This window comes from Crocuta crocuta, unplaced genomic scaffold (assembly GCF_008692635.1).
Source record: "Crocuta crocuta isolate KB4526 unplaced genomic scaffold, BGI_CrCroc_1.0 scaffold23, whole genome shotgun sequence".
NCBI lineage: Eukaryota > Metazoa > Chordata > Mammalia > Carnivora > Hyaenidae > Crocuta > Crocuta crocuta.
This window is the reverse complement of record NW_027529439.1, coordinates 48,035-67,907: the sequence shown is the minus strand read 5'-3', so window position 1 is coordinate 67,907 and position 19,873 is coordinate 48,035. Positions and strand designations below refer to the sequence as shown.

Genomic DNA, 19,873 nt, shown 5'->3' with positions numbered 1-19,873 from the left:
CTTAATGTTCATGGTCCTTCATGTTGATAACTTAAAGATCCCCATGATTCAAAATCACTCATCAGACAGCCAGAAGGGGCTGACACGGTTAGCTTCATGCAATGCTTTCCTTGGAGAGCTGGCTTCCCCACAGCATCTGCAGCAGGTATCCAGACACTTCCAGACATTCCAAAACTGACTAGGTGGGAGGTGCTGAGCTACAGAGAAGGTCCCAAAGGAGGCCTTCAACCCAAGGGAAGCCTACGCCTTAGCATTGCACCTTGATCACTAATGTGGTCAGCGAAGGAAAGCAACATCCTGGTTAAAGCATCGTTTCCCTCCCATGACACCTGCCCAGTATTTTCAACCCATGATATTTCCCTTTTCTAATATTCAGTGTGTGTGTGAGAGACAGCCCCAATACAGGCAGGAGGCACAGTGGTTAGAACACAGGCTCTGGGCCCAGCTCCACCTGCAATGGCTGTGGGACCACAGGCAAGCTACAGACAGTGTGCCTCAGTTTTCTCATCTGGGTTACTAGCACCCACCTAATAAAGTAGTTGTGAACATTTCTCAAGTTAAAATATATAAAATACTCAAGAGAATGGTATGTGGTACAAAGTACTAAATGTTATTTTTACTAATTCTTCCTGTGCCTACTTTTATTGACTCTTCCCCTTTCCTTGTCTTCACTTTTTTGTGATTGTTCTGCCTCTAAACTCTCCTTCACCTTCCTTCCACCCATCGCCAGTAAACACCAACTCACCAGACAGGGGAGTCTGGGATACAAGAGATGTGGGCTCATTAGGAAGACTTCTGCTTTAAAATCTCTGCTAACACAGCCTTCCTACTGTGGAGGAGCTATGGAACAAGACCAAGAGGTAGCCTTGGCTCCTACACAAAGGCCCCCTACATCAACATCGGCATTTAAGTAGGTAGACCTGCACTTGCCACTGCACCTAAATGGTGGCCACGCATTGGATCTCACTATGACCAGCCTTCATAAGCACGGTTATGACCTGGGGTCAGCAGCAGACTCAATTCATCTTCAGAAATGGTTTCTCTCCCCATTCCCCACCCCCTACCAAAAAATACTGGTTCCTAGATTTTTGAAGGTCACGAGCTAGTAAACCTTTCTGTAAAAAGAAGACTGACACAGTGTTGCCAAGTTTTTAATTTTACCAAGGATTTCAAAAACTAGCTCATCTGATTAGAACATTTTAACACCAAAAAAGATAGAAAGGACACTGTCTTAGAATTCAAATGCTATATAAATTCACCTTTATGAGATATTCTCTATACTGTACTTATTGCTTCATTTCCCTTCTACTAGCAAAAATTTAGTCCAAAGATGCTATGGACCCCAAGTCAGTATTTGGGACTCCTGCTTCTCAGAAATGGCACCATGGGCTTCCTCCATCTTCCCTTCCTTCCTCTTAGCAGCTGTGGTGCTGTTTCCTGTCTACTTTTTTACCTAAGAAGGACTTGGCTTCAGACAAAACTGGTTCCAGAAACCCCTAGATCCCATTTCAGGGACCTTATTCCTGTATCTGTTCTTTCATTTATGGAAGTAGTATTGGTTATAAACTTCTGGCCTCATCTCACAAATGGGGCCAGTGTAATGACATCTTCTTAGCATCTTGTATGGGATTTTGCTCTTCCTTGCATAGGTCCTGGATTTTCTTTTTATCCTTTTTTCTTTTTGTTTTCTTTAAGATTTTTTTTTTAAGTTGTCTCCATACCCAACATGGAACTCAAACTCTTAAGCCTGATATCAAGAGTCACACACTCCAGTGATCCCTGGGTAGCTCAGACAGTTAAGCATCAGACTTTGGCTCAGGTCATAATCTCACAGTTGATGGGTTCAAGGCCCACATCTGACTCTGTGCTGACAGCTCAGAGCCTGAAGCCTGCTTCAGATTCTATGTCTCCCTCTCTGTCTGCCCCCCCCCCTCTCACGCTCTGTCTCTCTCTTTCTCAAAAATAAAGAAACATTAAAAAAATAAAAAATAAATAAAAAAGAGCCACACCTCCACCAATGGAGCCAGCCAGGTGCCCCAGGTCCTGTATTTTTGATGGCATAAGAGCTAATGCTAATGGTAGGAAAGTATAAAAATCAGTACACTGCTTTTCTTCCTTTCTTTTTTAATATACTGCTTTTCTACCTTGCTATGTGCAAGCATAGAAAGTAATGTATATATATATATATTTTTTTTTCTTCATCTCTAATAAAGCATCAATGAATGGATAAAGAAAATGGGTATGTACATACAATGGAGTATTAATGAGCCTTAAAAAGGAAATCATGACATATGACACAGCATGGATGAACCTTGAAGACATTATGCTAAGTGAAATAAACCAGACACAAAAGGACAAATAGTCTATCATTCCATTTCTTTTTTTTTTTTTAATGTTTTATTTATTTCTAGGAGAGAGAGAGAGAGAGACAGCGTGAGCNATATCAAGAGTCACACACTCCAGTGATCCCTGGGGAGCTCAGACAGTTAAGCATCAGACTTTGGCTCAGGTCATAATCTCACAGTTGATGGGTTCAAGGCCCACATCTGACTCTGTGCTGACAGCTCAGAGCCTGAAGCCTGCTTCAGATTCTATGTCTCCCTCTCTGTCTGCCCCTCCCCCTCTCACGCTCTGTCTCTCTCTTTCTCAAAAATAAAGAAACATTAAAAAAATAAAAAATAAATAAAAAAGAGCCACACCTCCACCAATGGAGCCAGCCAGGTGCCCCAGGTCCTGTATTTTTGATGGCATAAGAGCTAATGCTAATGGTAGGAAAGTATAAAAATCAGTACACTGCTTTTCTTCCTTTCTTTTTTAATATACTGCTTTTCTACCTTNGTCACAGACTGAAACAGGCTCCAGGCTCTGAGCTGGCAGTCAGCACAGAGCTCGACGCGGGGCTCGAACCCACGAACCGCGAGATCATGACCTAAGCGAAAATCGGACGCTTAACCGACTAAACCACCCAGGCGCCCCTATCATTCCATTTCTATGAGAAACGTAGAGTAGTTAAATTCAGAGACATAAAGTTTGACAGTTGTCATCAGGGCCTGGGCCTGGGAGTGGGGAGTTAGTGTCTAACAATGAGTACAGTTTTGGTTCATGAAGATATAAAGGTTCTAAAGGCGCCTGGGTGGCTCAGCCGGTTAAGCGTCCGACTTTGGCTCAGGTCATGATCACATGGTTCGTGGGTTTGAGCCCCTAGTCGGGCTCTGTGCTGACGGCTAGCTTAGAGCCTGGAGCCTGTTTCAGATTCTGTATCTCCCTCTCTCTCTGACCCTCCCCTGCTCACGCTGTCTCTTTCTCTCTCTCTCAGAAATAAATAAAACATTAAAAAAAAAGATATAAAGATTCTAGTCATGGCTACACAACTTGTGATTTTGCTTAATGCCTAGGAATTGTACACTCACAAATGGTTAAAATGGTGAATTGTGTTACATATATTTTTACACAATAAAAAGTATTTCCAAAAGGCTGTCTCGTTTGGGAAATTAGCATAGCTCCCTTTTCATTTAGTTGTTCATTCAGGGAGCATTCTGTTTGTCTAGCTCTACAAATGTTTATCAGAAAAGAACTAAGCACTCTTTACTAACTAGAACAAGAAGCTACCTGCTTTCTGAACCTATTTTCATAGCAAAAAAGGTATCTGAGAAAGTTCTGAAACCTGTGGCATTGCAAAGCAAAAATACAAGGACTGAACATGTATTAGCAATATAGGTAGTTTAACATCTCAAACAAAGCATGAACATTCACTGGGAAAACAAATTAACATGTAAAATAGGTGTCTCCTATGAACTTTTTTTAAATTAACAGAAAAAGTAGACAGGGTGAGTACAGAAAGAAACACATTATACCACTTTATTCTTGTATAATATTGATAGGATCTTGTTGCAAAGTTAGTACAGCTCAGTGAAGTAGACAGGACAGATAACACTCCCAGTATAAAGATCTGGAAACTAAGCTCATAGCTATTAAATAGCTTGCTCAAAGTAAGGCTTCAGCTGGGGAAGGAGCTCAGGTCTTTGGCCTCTAAGTGTGGCCCCATCTTCCCATTCAACCAAATCCTCACTGGGAAGATACCCAGAAAAATTTTAGAATGAAAATTTGACTCTCAGCTTCCCTGAGTTTTTCTCCTTGGAGTTTCAGATCACCTGACTATGCTCAGAATCCCAAAGGCACCAGGGTGGCAGCAAAACCCACAGAAGTTGCGGGTGGTGGCAAGAACACAGGTGAGAATGAAAGCTGGGGAATTTTTTTTTTCAAAATGCTCACGTAAAAGCTCTATAACATGTTTTGTTTTTGGAACACCTCTGAAATACAATTGACATGAACTGCACACATTTAAAGGGTAAAATTATATCAGTTTTAACACATGTAAATACTTTCGAAACCACCACAATCAAGATAGTGAACATACCCATCACCTCAAGTTCATCTTGCCCCTTTAAGTCCTTCCTCCTGCCCTTCTCTGGTCCCCACTCCACACCCCAATCATAGATCTACTATCTGCAACTACAGAATAGTTTCATATACACACAATTTCTATTGTCTAGTTTCTTTCACTTGGCATAATTATTTTGAGATTCATTTGTTCATTCATTGTTGCCTGTAACTCCCTTTAAAAAAAAAACTTATTTTTTAGAGCAGTTTTAGGTTGACAGCAAAACTGAGCAGAAGGTACAGAGATTTACCACATACCTCTGCCCCACACACATACACAGCTTACCCTAAAAACAACACCAAGCACAGAGAGTAGCATATTTGTTATAACTGATGAAGCAATATTAAGACATCTTTATCACCCAGAATCCATTCACTTTAGGGTTCACTTTTGGTGTTGTACATTCTAAGAGTTTGGACAAATGTATAATGATGTTTATGTACCATTGTAGTGTAATGCAGAGTCATTTCACTGTCCTAAATACCCTCTGTGCTCCAAGTTCTTTTTTTTCTTAGTTTAAAAAAATTTTTTTAGAGAAAGAGTATGAGCAGTGGAGGGGAGGGGGGCAAAGAGAGACAGAGAGAGAGAAAGAGAGAGAGAGAGAGAGAGAATATCTTAAGCAGGTTCTAGGCTCAACACAGAGCCTGATGTGGGGCTTGATCCCACAACTCTGGGATCACCATGACCTAAGCCAAAATATCAAGAGTCGGATACTCAGCCAACTGAGCCACCCAAGTACCCCATTCGTTTTGATTCCTGAGTAATATTCCACTGTAGGATTACACAATTCATTTTCACACACACCTGCTGATGAGCATTTGGACTGTTTCGTTTTTGCCTATTACAGATTAAACCTACTATTAACATCAATATTTTTGTTTTCTATTTCTTTGCTTTCTGCAAAGTTTTTTCTTTTTACTTCGGGTTTAATTTGTACATTTGTTATTTAGTTTCTGAATATGGAAACTGAAGTCATTGAAGACATTTCTTCCTTCCTACAGGTCTTTCATTCAGTTTGGACTACTTTCTAATTCCTTCTTTGATCTCCTCCATGACTCCTGGTTTATTCAAAAGTGTGTTACTTAGGGACACCTGGGTGGTTCAGTCAGTTAAGCATCTGACTTTGGCTCAGATCATGATCTTGTGGTTTGTGAGTTCCAGACCCGTGACAGGCTCTGCGCTGACAGCTCGGAGCCTGGAACCTGCTTTGGATTCTGTGTCACCCTCTCTCTGCCCCTCCCCTGGTCACACTCTGTCTCTCTCTCAAAAGTAAATAAACACTTAAAAAAAATAAAGTGTGTTATTCAGCTCTCAAATGTTTTCAGACTTTTTTTTTTTTACTGGTTTTAACTTAATCAGTTAAACTGCTTTACATATTTTGAAGCTCTATCCATTACATATACAAACATTCAAAGTTGTTATGCCCTTTTCAAAAAGGTTTATTTATTTATTTTGGAGGGGAGGGGCAGAGAGAGAGGGAGAGAGAGAATCCCAAGCAGGCTCCATACAATCAACACAGAGCCCCATGTAAGGCTCGAACTCACAAACAATGATATCATGACCTGAGCTGAAATCAAGTCAGGTACTTAACCAACTAAGCCATCCAGGTGCCCCTAAAGTTGTTATGTCCTCTTGATTAATTAATCCTTTTGTCATTAAGAAATGATCCGCTTTATCTCTGATAATATTCTTTGCTCTGAAATATACCCTAATATTAACATAGCCACCCCAGCTATCTTTTCTCTTAAGGTTTTCTTTTAAAAAAATTTTTTTAAATGTTTATTTAGTTGAGAGAGAGCAAGAGAGCACATGAGCAGGGGAGGAGCAGAGAGAGAGGGTGACAGAGAATCTGAAGCAGGCTCCAGGCTCTGAGCTGTCAGCACAGAGCCTGATGCAGGACTCAGACCCACGAACTGAGATCATGACCTGAGTCAAGGTCAGACACTTAACTGACTGAGCCACCCAGGCAACCCGCTTTTCTCTTATGATTTTGAAAAGAAATTTTTATAGTTTATTTATTTTTGAGACAGAGAGAGACAGAACATGAGCAAGGGAGGGGCAGAGAGAGAGGGAGACACAGAATCTGAAACAGGCTCCAGGCTCTGAGCTGTCAGCACAGAGCCTGATGCAGGACTCAGACCCACGAACTGAGATCATGACCTGAGTCAAGGTCAGACACTTAACTGACTGAGCCACTCAGGCATCCCTCTCTTATGATTTTCTTAATAACATTTTCTTTTCTCTAGCTTACTTTATATAAGAATAGAGTATACAACATACATGGTGTATATAATATACATAATATGTGTTAATTGTTCATTGGTAAGGCTTCTGGTAAACAGTAGGCTATTAGTAGTTAAGTTTTGGGCAAGTCAAAAGTTATATACAGATTTTTTACTGCATGGGAATGCATAACCCTAACTCCCATAATTGTTCAAGGATCAACTGTACATAAAATATACATATAATATATAACATCTGTATTATCTCTTTATATCTCTTAGAATGAACAGAAAAGTAAAGCCAAAATTCATTCCCCAAGACTAATAGTTAGATAAATTTTTCTCAGTTCACAGGTGGAAACCTGAAGAGTAATCTTCAAAATCTTATTTGAACACAGTCAGTATTGGGGGTAATTTCATTCAGCAGATTTGAAAACTTTAAGGCCTTAATAAAATACGCAAGTGCAATCCATAAATGTCTCTTTGTTTCCAGAGAAGAAAACAAAAAATCATGAGGATGTTGGCATAGTTGTCCTGCTGTGAAAAGGCCTTATTCTCCTGCCAGAGACAAAAATGTTTTACACTATAGTACAGCTTGTTTTCAGGTGCTTTACACACAACTGCATTACCTACTGTTACAAAAAAACAAAAATTCAACTGAGCGAAGTTTAAAGAGCTTACTGGCTTTATACAATGATTCATGAGTCAGGCAGCATTTAATCTAGCAGATAGAAAGGAGAGCAGAGGAGTTGTGCAAAATGAAAGGCTTTTACAGGCAGAAGTGAGCAAGAAGAGGGAGCTTACCCTGGGCAAAAAAGCAGGTTGATTACTACCTGGTCACTTTCCTTTATGGGATAGCAGGGGTCTGTCAGGCAGATTACTTTATTACTGCTGATCAGGTGATTCCTGATGGAGTGGTTTAACATTCCATTTCTAGGGTAGCTGAAGCTGTAATTAAGGTTGATCTTGGTTTGGTGATGTAGGGCTTAGCATAAGTGACTCCATTTTGGACAACTTGCCTTGTGTTTAACACTGCCTTGCTTTACTTTTTTTCTTTTTTTTAATAATTTATTTATTTTTTATAATTTACATCCAAGTCAGTATATGGTACAACAATGATTTCAGGAGTACATTCCTTAAGCCCCTTACCCACTTAGCCCATCCCCCCCCCCACAACCCCTCCAGGAACCCTGTTTGTTCTCCACATTTTTTTTTTTTAATGTTTTATTTCTAGGAGAGAGAGAAAGAGAGACAGCATGAGCAGGGGAGGGTCAGAGAGAGAGGGAGTCACAGACTGAAACAGGCTCCAGGCTCCGAGCTGGCAGTCAGCACAGAGCCCGACGCGGGGCCCGAACCCACGAACCGCGAGATCATGACCTAAGTGAAAGTCGGACGCTTAACTGACTAAGCCACCCAGGCGCCCCTGTTCTCCACATTTAACAGTCTCTTATGTTTTGTCCCCCTCCCTGTTTTTATATTCTTTTTGCTTCCCTTCCCTTATGTTCATCTGTTTTGTATCTTAAAGTTCTCATATGAGTGAAGTCATATGATATTTGTCTTTCTCTGACTGACTAATTTCGCTTGGCATAATAACCTCTAGTCCATCCACGTAGTTGCAAATGGCAAGATTTCATTCTTTTTGATTGCTGAGTAATACTCTATCATATATATACCACATCTTTTTTCATTCATCCATCAATGGACATTTAGGCTCTTTCCATACTTTGGCTATTGTAGATAGTGCTGCTGTAAATATTGGGGTGCAGGTGTCCCTTCAGAACAGCATACTTGTATCCCTTGGATAAATACCTAGTAGTGCAATTGCTGGGTCGTAGGGTAATTCTATTTTCAATTTTTTGAGGAACCTCCATACTGTTTTCCAGAGTGGCTGCATCAGTTTGCATTCCCACCAAAGGGGCAAAAGAGAGAGATCTTCTTTCCCTGCATCCTTGCCTCTGTTGTTGCCTGAGTTGTTGCTGTTGGCAATTCTGACAGGTGTGAGGAGGTATTTCATTGTGGCTTTGATTTGTATTTCCCTGATGATGAGTGATGTTGAGTATTTTTTCATGTGTCAGTTGGCCATCTAGATGTCTTCTTTGGAGAAGTGTCTATTCATGTCTTTTGCCCATTTCTTCACTGGATTATTTATTTTTTGAGTGTTGAGTTTGATAAGATCTTTATAGATTTTGGATACTGACCCATTATCTGATATGTTATTTGCAAATATCTCCTCCCATTCCACCAGTTGCCTTTTAGTTTTGCTAATTGTATTTTTTTTCTTTATACTACTTTGCACCCCTTGAAATTTTACTGTATAGTTAAAAACTACCTTTTTTGGCTACCTTTCTCCTTCACAAGAATGTAAGCTCCATAAAGACTGGGACCTGCCTGGCTCTTGTAGAACATTTTAACCACATCCTCTAGCACATAGTAGGTCTCAACAAGTATTTGTAAGATGAACAAAAGAACGAATATGCAAGCAATATTCTAAACATAGGTCACCTTGTTAACAGTAATTATCCAGGGAAATTCTACTTTCTCATTATCTTATGTTTTAAATTTTTATTAAGAAAGCTTTACTACTTTTGGGGTGCCTGGGTGGCACAGCTGGTTAGGCATCCAAATCTTGATTTTGGCTCAGGTCATGATCTTATGGTTGGTGAGACTGAGCCCCTTATCAGTCTCAGTGCTGACAGCATGAAGCCTGTTTGGGATTCTCTCTCCCTCTGTCTCTGCCCATCCCCCTGCTCACATGTGCACTCTGTCTCTCTCTCAAAATAAATAAATAAAAACTTTAAAAAAGAGAAATATTTATTACTTTTGTAATGAGACAAAAATTTAAACAAGAGGAACAAAGGGATAGAGAATAGGTTCCTTGGGGGCTGCCTTTTGCCATGGTGATCACCATCCCCTGGGATGGCCTCACACCTGGAGATGCCTGCCTTGGTCCCTGCAGATTCTCCCTCGTGCTTTCTCTGGAGGCCTTGCAGAAGTACTGGCAGGCTTGCAGCCAGTTTAACAGTCTACACCAGTTTAACAGTCCCTTCCTGCTGGAACTCTAAGCCAAATATCAAATATCCAGTCTTCTTATTTTCCATCCCATAGTTTCTACCATGATATGCCTTGTCGAAGTGTGGTGTGTCCCCCAACTATGAGAATTTCTTTTCTCATATCTACAGAAACCTTGGTAAGTCAGGAATGCATCGAAAGGATGCATTACATCCTGTCAATGAAATAAAAGCCTAAAAGATGAGATTCTCTAAAGATAAATTGGCACAAAAAAATGTCAGAAAAACAAAGGACAAAGTGAGATCAGACTAACCATTTCCATCCATGCCTACATTTCGTCTTAACTGTAGACATCATGAAAATATTTAAGTGTAAGATCTGATGGCTCTCACAAGCAAAAACTGACAAAACATTTTTAAAAATNACTTTGGCTCAGGTCATGATCTCACAGTTCGTGGGTTGGAGCCCCGCGTCAGTTTCTGTGCTGACAGCTACCTCAGAGCCCGGAGCTTGTTTCAGATTCTGTGTCTCCCTATCTCTCTGACCCTCCCCTGCTCATGCTGTCTCTCTCTCTCTCTCAGAAATAAATAAAACATTAAAAAAATTTTTTAATTAAAAAAAAAAAAACAAGTAAAAACTGACAATGAACTCCCTGAGAACAGGTACTGTTTCCTTCCATCTTTATGTTCTCAGTGCCTAGCACGCATCTGACCAATAACTGAAGTATGATAACTGTAGCTGAGTGAAAAAAATAACCTATGGGCACCCACCACTGACATGGCCATTTTCAGGTAGGAGCAAAATGATCTTCCAGAAACAGGAATGGCACAAGTCAAGGATGAAAGATGAAAGCGGGATTGGTGGGACGAGTCTCTGTTGTACATACTGTTAGAAGAAGATAACACTTAAAAGCCATATATGTCTCTGACGGACCTAAACCACTGCAACTACTACTGCATCAAAATGACTTACTTCAACCCTGAACATTCTTCCCTCCCATTGTGAATAGTTCAGTCAATATATCTAAACCTTGCATGGAGATTCCACAAGTTTGATAAGAACTGAAAACAATTTGAACTTTCTTTTCTTTCCCTAATGCTCAGGGCAACTTCTTTCAAGATTCAAGAACAGACCCAGAAGTCTAGCATTCCTGAGATCTGCTTATATTCCTTCAGTGGCACTCCTTCCCTGCCTTCATCTTTGCAAAATGAGTCTTACTCTTCGGAAACTTCTCACATGAACACCAATCTACCCTCCCCTTTTTATTTTTTAGAGCACTTCCATCTCTGGTGAATAGCACACAGATATTATTAACACGACTCAAGTCCACAAGTACCATCTCAAGACAGATTCTATTTAGGAACAGTTATTTGTGTACTGGCAAAACCTAAGAGGTAAGGATTGTGCCTGGGTCCCACACAATCACTCTATCTTGACCTCACTTCATGTTGCTCCTTTTCCCATTTCCACCTCAAACCCAGCTGTAACCCCTTCTTCACAAGGATGTGTGCAGGACCCTTGTGGAGCCAGTGCCCTCCCACTCGTGCCCCCCTGGAGCCAGGCGGCACTCAACTGTGCAGAAACACACGTGGCTTTCTGACATGCAGCTCACAGCTAAAATGACTTCCTTTGGAATCCATTTTTGAAACACTGCATATCAGAAAGAAGAGTCCCTGCTAGATAGCATGACTGTTCACATTAATGTTTAGCAAATATGCTAGAACAGTCTGATTAGGTCAAGAGTAAAGAACAGGACTGTCCTGGTGGAGAAGTGAAAAGAAAGACCTTCAGTGTCTCTACTCCATCTCCCCTAAGTGGACAACCTTGTTCTTATTTCAGAGAAAGCAGAAGCATGCAAAAGACAACTTCCAACAATCCCCCCACAAATCTAACCACCTCCCTGCACCTTTGCAGCGCCCTTGGCCTGCCTTCCTGTCTGGGGACCCTCCACTTTAGCCTTGGGGTGCTGGGTCCCAGAGACACTGTGCCACCAGCATCCACATAGCCAGTTTATCCCTACTGGACCATTCCACTAAGCACAGCAACGAGCTCTAACAGCACTGATCAGAAGTCTCCTCCCACCCCAGCTATCCCCTTCATCTTTGTTCCCTTTTATTGTAAAACTCCTTTAAAAAGCTATCTATATTTCTTCCTTCCACCTCTCCCTTGAGCCACTCTATAGATTCTTATCCCAACCATTCCAATTACATACTCTTGCATCTACTCCACATCACCAAATCCAAGAGCAGATCTGCAATAAGCTTCCTCACACAGCTCCTTTGACCCTTTCTCCTAGCCCTCCTCCCAACCCATTCCCTCCCACCTTCCAGGTCTCCTCTTCTCCCCAGCCCCTAATCTCCCAGGACCCAGAACTCAGCCCTCAGACCCCAGGCATGACTCTAAATACCTTCTGCAGTCTAATGGTCAGAAGTTAGCCAAACTGCCCCAAACTCCAGCTCCTCCATCTTCAAGAAGAGACACCTTGATCTGCCCCAAACCAAACTCATCACTCCTTAAAGCACTTGCTCTTCCCATAGCTGCCCCATCTCAGCACATGGCAGCTCCTTGCCTCTGGCTGCTCAAGAAAATACTGGTGAAGCACTTCTGACCATCCTCACTCTCTCATGCTAATTCACCCACAAATCTTGTTGACATCTACTTCAAAATAGACCCAGAATGCAGCACTTCTCCCCTTCACAGCTGCTAGCCCAAGTCCTCATCATGTGTTGCCTGGATGACTCCTAACTGGTCCTCCTGCCCCCTTTGGCCCTGACATGGTAATGACATACATCACATCAAGGCATTCCTCCATTCTAAAGAAGCCAGTGGCTTCCATTCAATTGTCCCCTATCAGAAAGGCCTCCTGCCACCTAAACTATGCACATACCACAGGCGCTCCTTACCAGCCTATTTTCCCCTCAGCGCCCCAAGCACTTGATGCAGTTGCCCTTACTCGTTTGTTATCTGCCTCCCTCACAGGAATGTAAAGTCCACAAGATGTGATCTGCATCCACTGCTGCAGCCTCAGGACTTAGAAGAGTTACTGTACCTAAAAGATACTCAAACTCTAAGTGAACTGGTGAAAAAAGTGTTGAATAACCAAACAGTACCATTATAAATGTTCTAATGCCCACAGATATGTTCACTGATCACAATGATAACTGTAAGCACGACAACTGGCTGAGAAGACATACTGTAATCATTTGGGGGCAGAGAAGAGGTGAGATAAATTCCTTTTATCTAGGTTAACAGAGCTTTCTCAATACCCCCAATTACTAGTATTAGTAATAACCATGGGACGACCAAAGTAGGTGCCACTGATTGAGTAATCATCATGCACCCAGCTCTTTTATACACCCAAACTTCACTCCAAGCCTATAGGGAAGATATTTCTATCCCCACATCACAGAGGAAGAAACAAACTCAGAAAGTTAAGCAACTCTCCCCAAGTCACAGAACCTGAAAACACTCACTCCAGGCTCTGTTATCCATGTGAGCTTTCCTCTAAAATATCAAATGATACTATAATGCAGACCAAGCTCTAAAAAATGGACATCTCACTCAAGCTTCCTGCTACCATTTCTATCTGTGTCGGCATCCTCTGCCCTAACTGACCCTCCCCCCACCCCGGCCTTCAGTTCAGGACAAGACAAATGACTTACCCACTCCCAGAGCTGAAAGGGCCCTTTGGCAAAGCACAAATCCACCAACACCCAAGTTCTGCGTCATCATCTCTGGGAGAAGAACGCTGACTTAACCTGTCAGTTTTCAAGATCATATTACAGTAAAAATTTTTCCTGTAGACTTCATTTTGGAAAGAAAAGTGCCCATGTAGGAGGAGGAGGAGAAGGATCACAAGTCTGGAAAGGCAGCCTGTGTCCACTGCTGTCAGCATAACCCTGACAAGATGACCCATCTTTTATGCCTCTTTCCAAGGCCACCTCCATGATAATGTCTTCAGGACCTTTTAATCTACTCACAAATGTCTTCCACATATGAACAGTGTCTGCCCAGTTACTGTGCAAGACAGACACTCCCTCGAGAAGGGAGAGTATACATTGGCTAAAAAGGAACTGGAAAGCAAGCAGAGATATAGGGTATGAAGTTTCACCAAAGAAGGAGACATGAGAGAAGCGCCAGGTCCTAGGGTCTAGGGTCCAGGACTGGAGTGTGGCCCTGATAAGATAAGCCACAACTGGGAAGAGATGGACCCAGCTGGGGATTCCAGCCAAGGTGCCATAAACAAAGCCTGCCCCTTTGCTTATCACTGTTCAGGTACAGACTGTACTCTGGGGCAGTGGAGGGAGAACAAAAAAAAGCAGACTTTAACTACCAAAACTATCTCAGAATACACTCTCACTTTCTTAGGGTATAAAGAAAGGACAAAGAGATACCATGTAGCAAAGCTTCTAGGGTGAGTTCAGGAAGACTGATGATCAAGGAGACCAGCCTTAACCTCAGCCACTGCCTTCCTGGATTATAGTGAAGCCATTAGCTGCTGGATGAAGTTCTTTCCTTTGGGTCAAGGAGGAACCATGGGTGATGCCTCTGTTACCCTGTATTTACAGGTGAGGATCACCGGCTATGAAACCTCCTGTGCAGCCCACTGATCTCAGTCACTGGCAGATCCACCTATGAGCTGGGAGTGGGAGAATAAAGACGAGTTCATTGAAACACACAGACCCATATATCTCATTACCACCTTCCTAAGAGTACAAATTAGAGCACTTAGGCCTTCAAGGCACAGTCCTAAGAAGACCTAGGTTACTAAAAGGAACAGAAAATACCTACAAATCCCTCATTTGCCAAAAACTACCAGATATTGTACAAAATTAATATCTAGTCCCTCCTCCCAGGGACTGCAGGTCAATGTATATGTTAGATAAACATTTACCTTTAGAAATGACCAGTCCAGGGCACCTAGTGTCTCAGTCAGTTAAGAGTCTGACTCTTGATTTTGGCTCAGATCATGATCTCAGCATTTGTGAGGTCAAGCCCCATGTGGGGCTCTGCACTGACAGTGTGTGAAGCCTGTTTGTGATTCTCTCTTCCAGTCTCTCTGTCCCTCCCTTGTTCACCTGTGTGCTCTCTCTCTCTCTCAAAATTATTTATTTTACTTCAAAGCTGTTTTTATCTGGATTAGTTGCCAATGTTTACAAAGTTTGAGTGTTCACACACATACGCGCATGTGCACGCATGCACGTGTGTGCGCGCGCGCGCGCGCGCACACACACACACAGAGCTACTCTTCTGGAGAGACTGGATGATCAGGGCCAACCTAGGGCCACATTCCTGCCAGGGGCAGCAAGAGGAGAGGGTGCAGTAACCACTTTCAGACACATGTTCTCTCTACTTCTCCAGAACCCTCGGCAGCATCATATTATCCTAGAATTAACTAACAGAAAAAATTTCTTTAGGAAAAAAAAAAATCTACTTCAGTGTATGTCTGTGTAGTAGATAAACCATTACCTAGTCTTAATCAAGGGGAAAAAAGCACACAAATTAGGGAACAAGACAGGGGTAACAGCCCCAGATACAGAGGAAAAAGCTGGATAAAAGAGATGATTTTCTATGAATGTATAAATCACCAAAACTAAACCCAGAAAGAAATGGCAAATCTAAAAAATCACCAGGCTTAGTTTAACAGCAGAATTCCACCAAAATTTAAAGAAACAAATCTTCAAAAGTATATGAACTGGCTGAAGCAGAGAGATTCTTTTTTAAATGTTTATTTAGTTTTGAGAGACAGAGCACGAATGAGGGAGGAGCAGATAGAGAGGGAAACAGAATTGGAAGCAGGCTCCAGGCTCTGACCTGTCAGCACAAAGCCCAACACAGGGCTTGAACTCACAGATCGCAAGATCATGACCTGAGCCAAAGTTGGACGCTTAACTGACGGAGCCACCCAGACACCCTGAAAAAGAGAAAACTTTTAATAAAGCTATAGAAAGCACTAAAACAACTTGATAAAGATTGCATTAAAAAATAAATTACAGGGATGCCTGGACGGATCAGTTGGTTGGGTTTCTGACTCTTGATTTTGGCTCAGGTCATGATCCCAAGGTCATGGGATCAAGCTCCAAGTGGGGCTCCAAGCTGAACATGATCTCTCTCTCTCTTTCTCTCTCTCCCCCTCTCCCTGGCTCACATGCTCTCTCTCAATAAAATAAAATAAAATAAAAATAAAAATTACAGATTAGTCTCTCAAATGATGATTTATAATTACTAAGTAAAACCTTAAGAGACCCTAGTTGGGGCGCTTGGGTGGCTTGGTCGGTTAAGCGTCCGACTTTCGCTTAGGTCATGATCTCGCGGATCGTGGGTTCGGGCCCCGCATCGGGCTCTGTGCTGACTGCCAGCTCAGAGCCTGGAGCCTATTTCAGAGTCTGTATCTCCCTCTCTCTCTGACCCTCCCCTGCTCACGCTGTCTCTCTCTCTCTCCTAGAAATAACAAAAAAAAAAAAAAAAAGAGACCCTAGCTACACATTAACAAAGTTTTCACTGATGATTCAATAATATAATGATTCAACAATATAAAATCTGTTACTCTAATTCTTATTAAGAGGTCAAGGGAGAACATCTACATAATTTCACAGATGCCCAAATGGCATCTGATAAAATTCAACAACCATTTTTTATTAAAAAAACAAACAGTAGCAACACACCCCTTAGTAAAATAACTAGTGTGGCAAAAATACAAAGCAGTCTCAGTAAAGTAAGGAACAAGACAAGGAATACCCAGTATCATTCTTAGTGTTTAATCCTGTTCTGGAAACACAGTGCAATCAAAGAAAGAGATGTAAGAGACTTAAAAGGTACAAACCAAGGGACAAAATTCTTATTTGTAACCGATATGATGTTATACCTGGAAAATCCAAGAGAACTGCTAAAACTACTAGAAACAATATGATTACATAAGATGCTGCTTACAAAATTAATAAGTACAAAATTAAAAAAGATACACATAAGAAAGGGTCCTATTTCAATAACAAAAAAAGATCAAGTAACCAGAAATAAACATAAGAAATATATAGGATTTTATTTAATTAAAAAAAAAAATATTTTAATGTTCATTTATTTTTGAGAAAGAGAGAGACAGAATGAAAGCAGGGGAGGGGCAGAGAGAGAGGGAGACACAGAATCCAAAGCAGGCTTCAGGCTCTGAGCTGTCAGCACAGAGCCCAACGTGGGGCTAGAACTCACAAACCAAGAGATCATGACCTGAGCCGAAGTTGGACGCTTAACGGTCTGAGCCACCCAGGTGCCCCAAAATGTTCAGGATTTTGAAACAAACCAAATTTAAAAAGCTGTTTCTGAAATAACTAGGGAAATGCATATGTAGACTGGGTATCAGATTAAATTAGTATCAGGCAATAAATTATTAATTTTGATAAATATAGCATTGTGGTTATATATATTTCAAAAAGTCCTTATTTGTTCAAGTTATACTATGAAGTATTTGTGGACGAAATCATTACTCTAGTCCCCCCACCCTACCACCCAAAAAATGGAGGGAGAAGGGACAAATAATTCAAGATTGGCAAAACATGGCAAACTGCTTAAGAAGTGATGGATACATGGAGTTTCTTTATATTGTCTTCCCTGCTTCTGTATACTTGAAAATGTGTACAATAAAATGCAACAAAATGCAGATAATGAAAATAACTAGTGTGGCAAAATATGCAGATATTGTATATCCATAAGTATACAATAGGTTTATAAAAGCACACAAAAATTGCCACCTAACAATTAAGAAATGCTAATTAAAGCTACAAATCGGACGTCATTTTCATCAAATAGAAAAAGATCAAAATATTTGGTAACATTTAGTACTGGGGGGAATGGCAGACAACTGACACTGCTGGAGGAAGCACCCATCAATACACTGGAGAGCACTTTGGCCTCACCTTTCAAAGTTATAAACACACACTCATTGGTCCAGCAATTCCACTTCTTAGGAACTTACAGATACTAATACAAAGAGTATTTTCAGCCACCTACTATGGCCATGAACTGGAGACAGAAAGGTGGAGGAAACAACGCCCAATGTCCCTGCTCTCATGGGGCTTCTATTCTTGTATGGGAGGATAAAGCAAGTCAAGTACACAGGCAATTACAAGATCAAGTCAGGGACAAGTGTGATGACAAAAGTAAACAGAATAAGGGTGTTGGGAGTGGCATGAAGTCTGTTTTGGATGGGTTGGTCTGGGAGGGCCTCTCTGAGGACATGGCAGTTGAGTACAGACTTTGGTGAAAGAGAAAACAAAGTAGAAGAATGTCCAGGAGAGCATTCCAAGAAATAGGAAAGAAAACCACGGGGTAACACACAAATTTGGTCTTCCTGCCGTCTGCATTTCTTTTTATTCACCTAATAGCCTTTTGTTTCTCCAAAGGATATGAGCACCTCTTGGATGTCTTACTTGGTCCCCTAATACAAAAATAAAAAGAATCATATCCCTTGAATACAGTACATCATTCAAGGAAGGTGCCAGGCCAGCATTGTTTCCCCAAACATTTTTGGGCATAACAATTTGATTTCTTCAAAGGAAGAATTCCCCTATTTATCTAGGTGTTATGCCAAACCTGTTAACAAAAGTACATTAAAGCTATTCATGAGTTTTTAGTGCAGACAAAACTCCACAAAAAAGAGAATTAGTTTCACAAAAGATATTGAGCAGTTACTAGATAATTTTACACAAAAACAAAAATACTGTCAGTCCTGCCCTTCTGGCAAAAATGTGTACTACTTACAGGAGACTACAGAGTAATTTCATGACCTTTTAAGCAATAACATGGAAATGCTGAAGTCTCCTTTTGGATTAAATATTTCTAATCATTCAAATATTTATATTTTTATTTATCCAAATATTCATGCTTTGAATTTCACAATTTTCAGGCAACGAAATTGATATTTTTAAGGACTATTTGGATAAATATTTGACACTGAAGTGGCCAGTGCCATTTAAGGACATTCCAGCTGACTCCAAAAGAAATGACTCTACAACACCTTGAAAGCCTGAAACATGCAGCTGTCAAAACTGTCATCAAGGATACGGTCTATGAACAGCCAGATAAGTAAAAAGCCAGCATATAGGGAGATTTATCTCTGTGAAATACACTATCTTAATTCTGAAATCCAGCTTTACCTAGATGCATTCATCTCCTACTCAGAGGGAGAACGCAAATAATCAAAAGACTTCCTGACTCTATCGAGATTCCCAAGGAGACAACTCGTGTAGACAAATTTCAAGCAACACGAGCCATCTACACAACCCACGACAGGTTTCCCTCCAATAGCTGATGATGCGGTGTATCCTTCCAGGCCCGTAGACACAGCAGACCATTTAACCTTCCCCCAAAGGTCGTCTGGCAGTTCTGAGCAGAGAATGCCACTTCTGACTAGTCACCCGAGAAAAATTACCAAAGTGAGAAACCGGGGAAAGGTAAGCTTCCACACACACCAGTCCAGCAAGAGGGGCGCTCAGTTTTGAGTTCACTGCAGGAAATCCGAGGGGAAGCCTTCCCTTCCGCGTCCCACCTCTTACGTGCGGAGCTTCCAAGGGCCTCACCAGGGACGCCCCCGACCCCTCCGCTATTGTCCCACGCGGGTCGTGGCTGCCCGCGGCTCCCAGCCCCCGGGAGAAACGCTGCTCCAGCCCGTCGCTGACGGTGTCCCACTAGCTCCCCTGGGAAGGGTAGGGGCGCGGGGCCGAGCTCTGCGGGGGGCCAGAAGAGGGCACCAGGAAGGTAAAGAGGGTAATCGGGAGCGCTCCCGCAGGCAGGTACCTGGGGAAAGGATGCCCGAGGGCCGCACTTGGAGGCTAGGCGAGGGAAAGGTTTAGAGGAGTATCAGAAGAGAACACCGGACGGTAGAGGGTAGGTGTAGGGCGCTCCCGCAGGCAAGAAACTTATGAAAGGGTGGGGGCATTAGGGGCTGCGTGCCGGCCAGGTAAGGGGACTCCGCCCCTGTGCTGCGCCTCACCTGCCCAGGGCCCGCTTCATGCCCGCGTCTGCGGCGCAGCGCGGCTCCGCCGGTCCCTTGCCGGCCAGGCGCAGGTTCTGCTTCAGGCGGCAGTCGGCGTCCAGCGCCGCGGCGGCCGAGCCGGAGGAGGACGAGCCCGAGGCGGCGCAGCGCTCATGCTCCAAGGTGACGGGCTCGGTCCTCTTCCTCATTCCGCGGCCGACAGGGCCGGCCGCCGGG

The 19,873-nt window shown here is 42.2% G+C and overlaps 1 protein-coding gene across 1 annotated transcript in view; it reads right to left on the bottom strand.

The window, feature by feature from the left end:
- The window catches only part of ABHD12 (abhydrolase domain containing 12, lysophospholipase), a 68,741-nt gene extending 48,876 nt beyond the window's left edge, over positions 1–19,865 (bottom strand). The window contains exon 1 of the mRNA XM_077760155.1: positions 19,655–19,865. Within this exon, the coding sequence (XP_077616281.1) occupies positions 19,655–19,845 (191 nt within the window). The 5' untranslated portion in view covers positions 19,846–19,865. The remainder of the gene's footprint in view (positions 1–19,654) is intronic.
- Between the last annotated feature and the right edge of the window lie 8 nt (positions 19,866–19,873).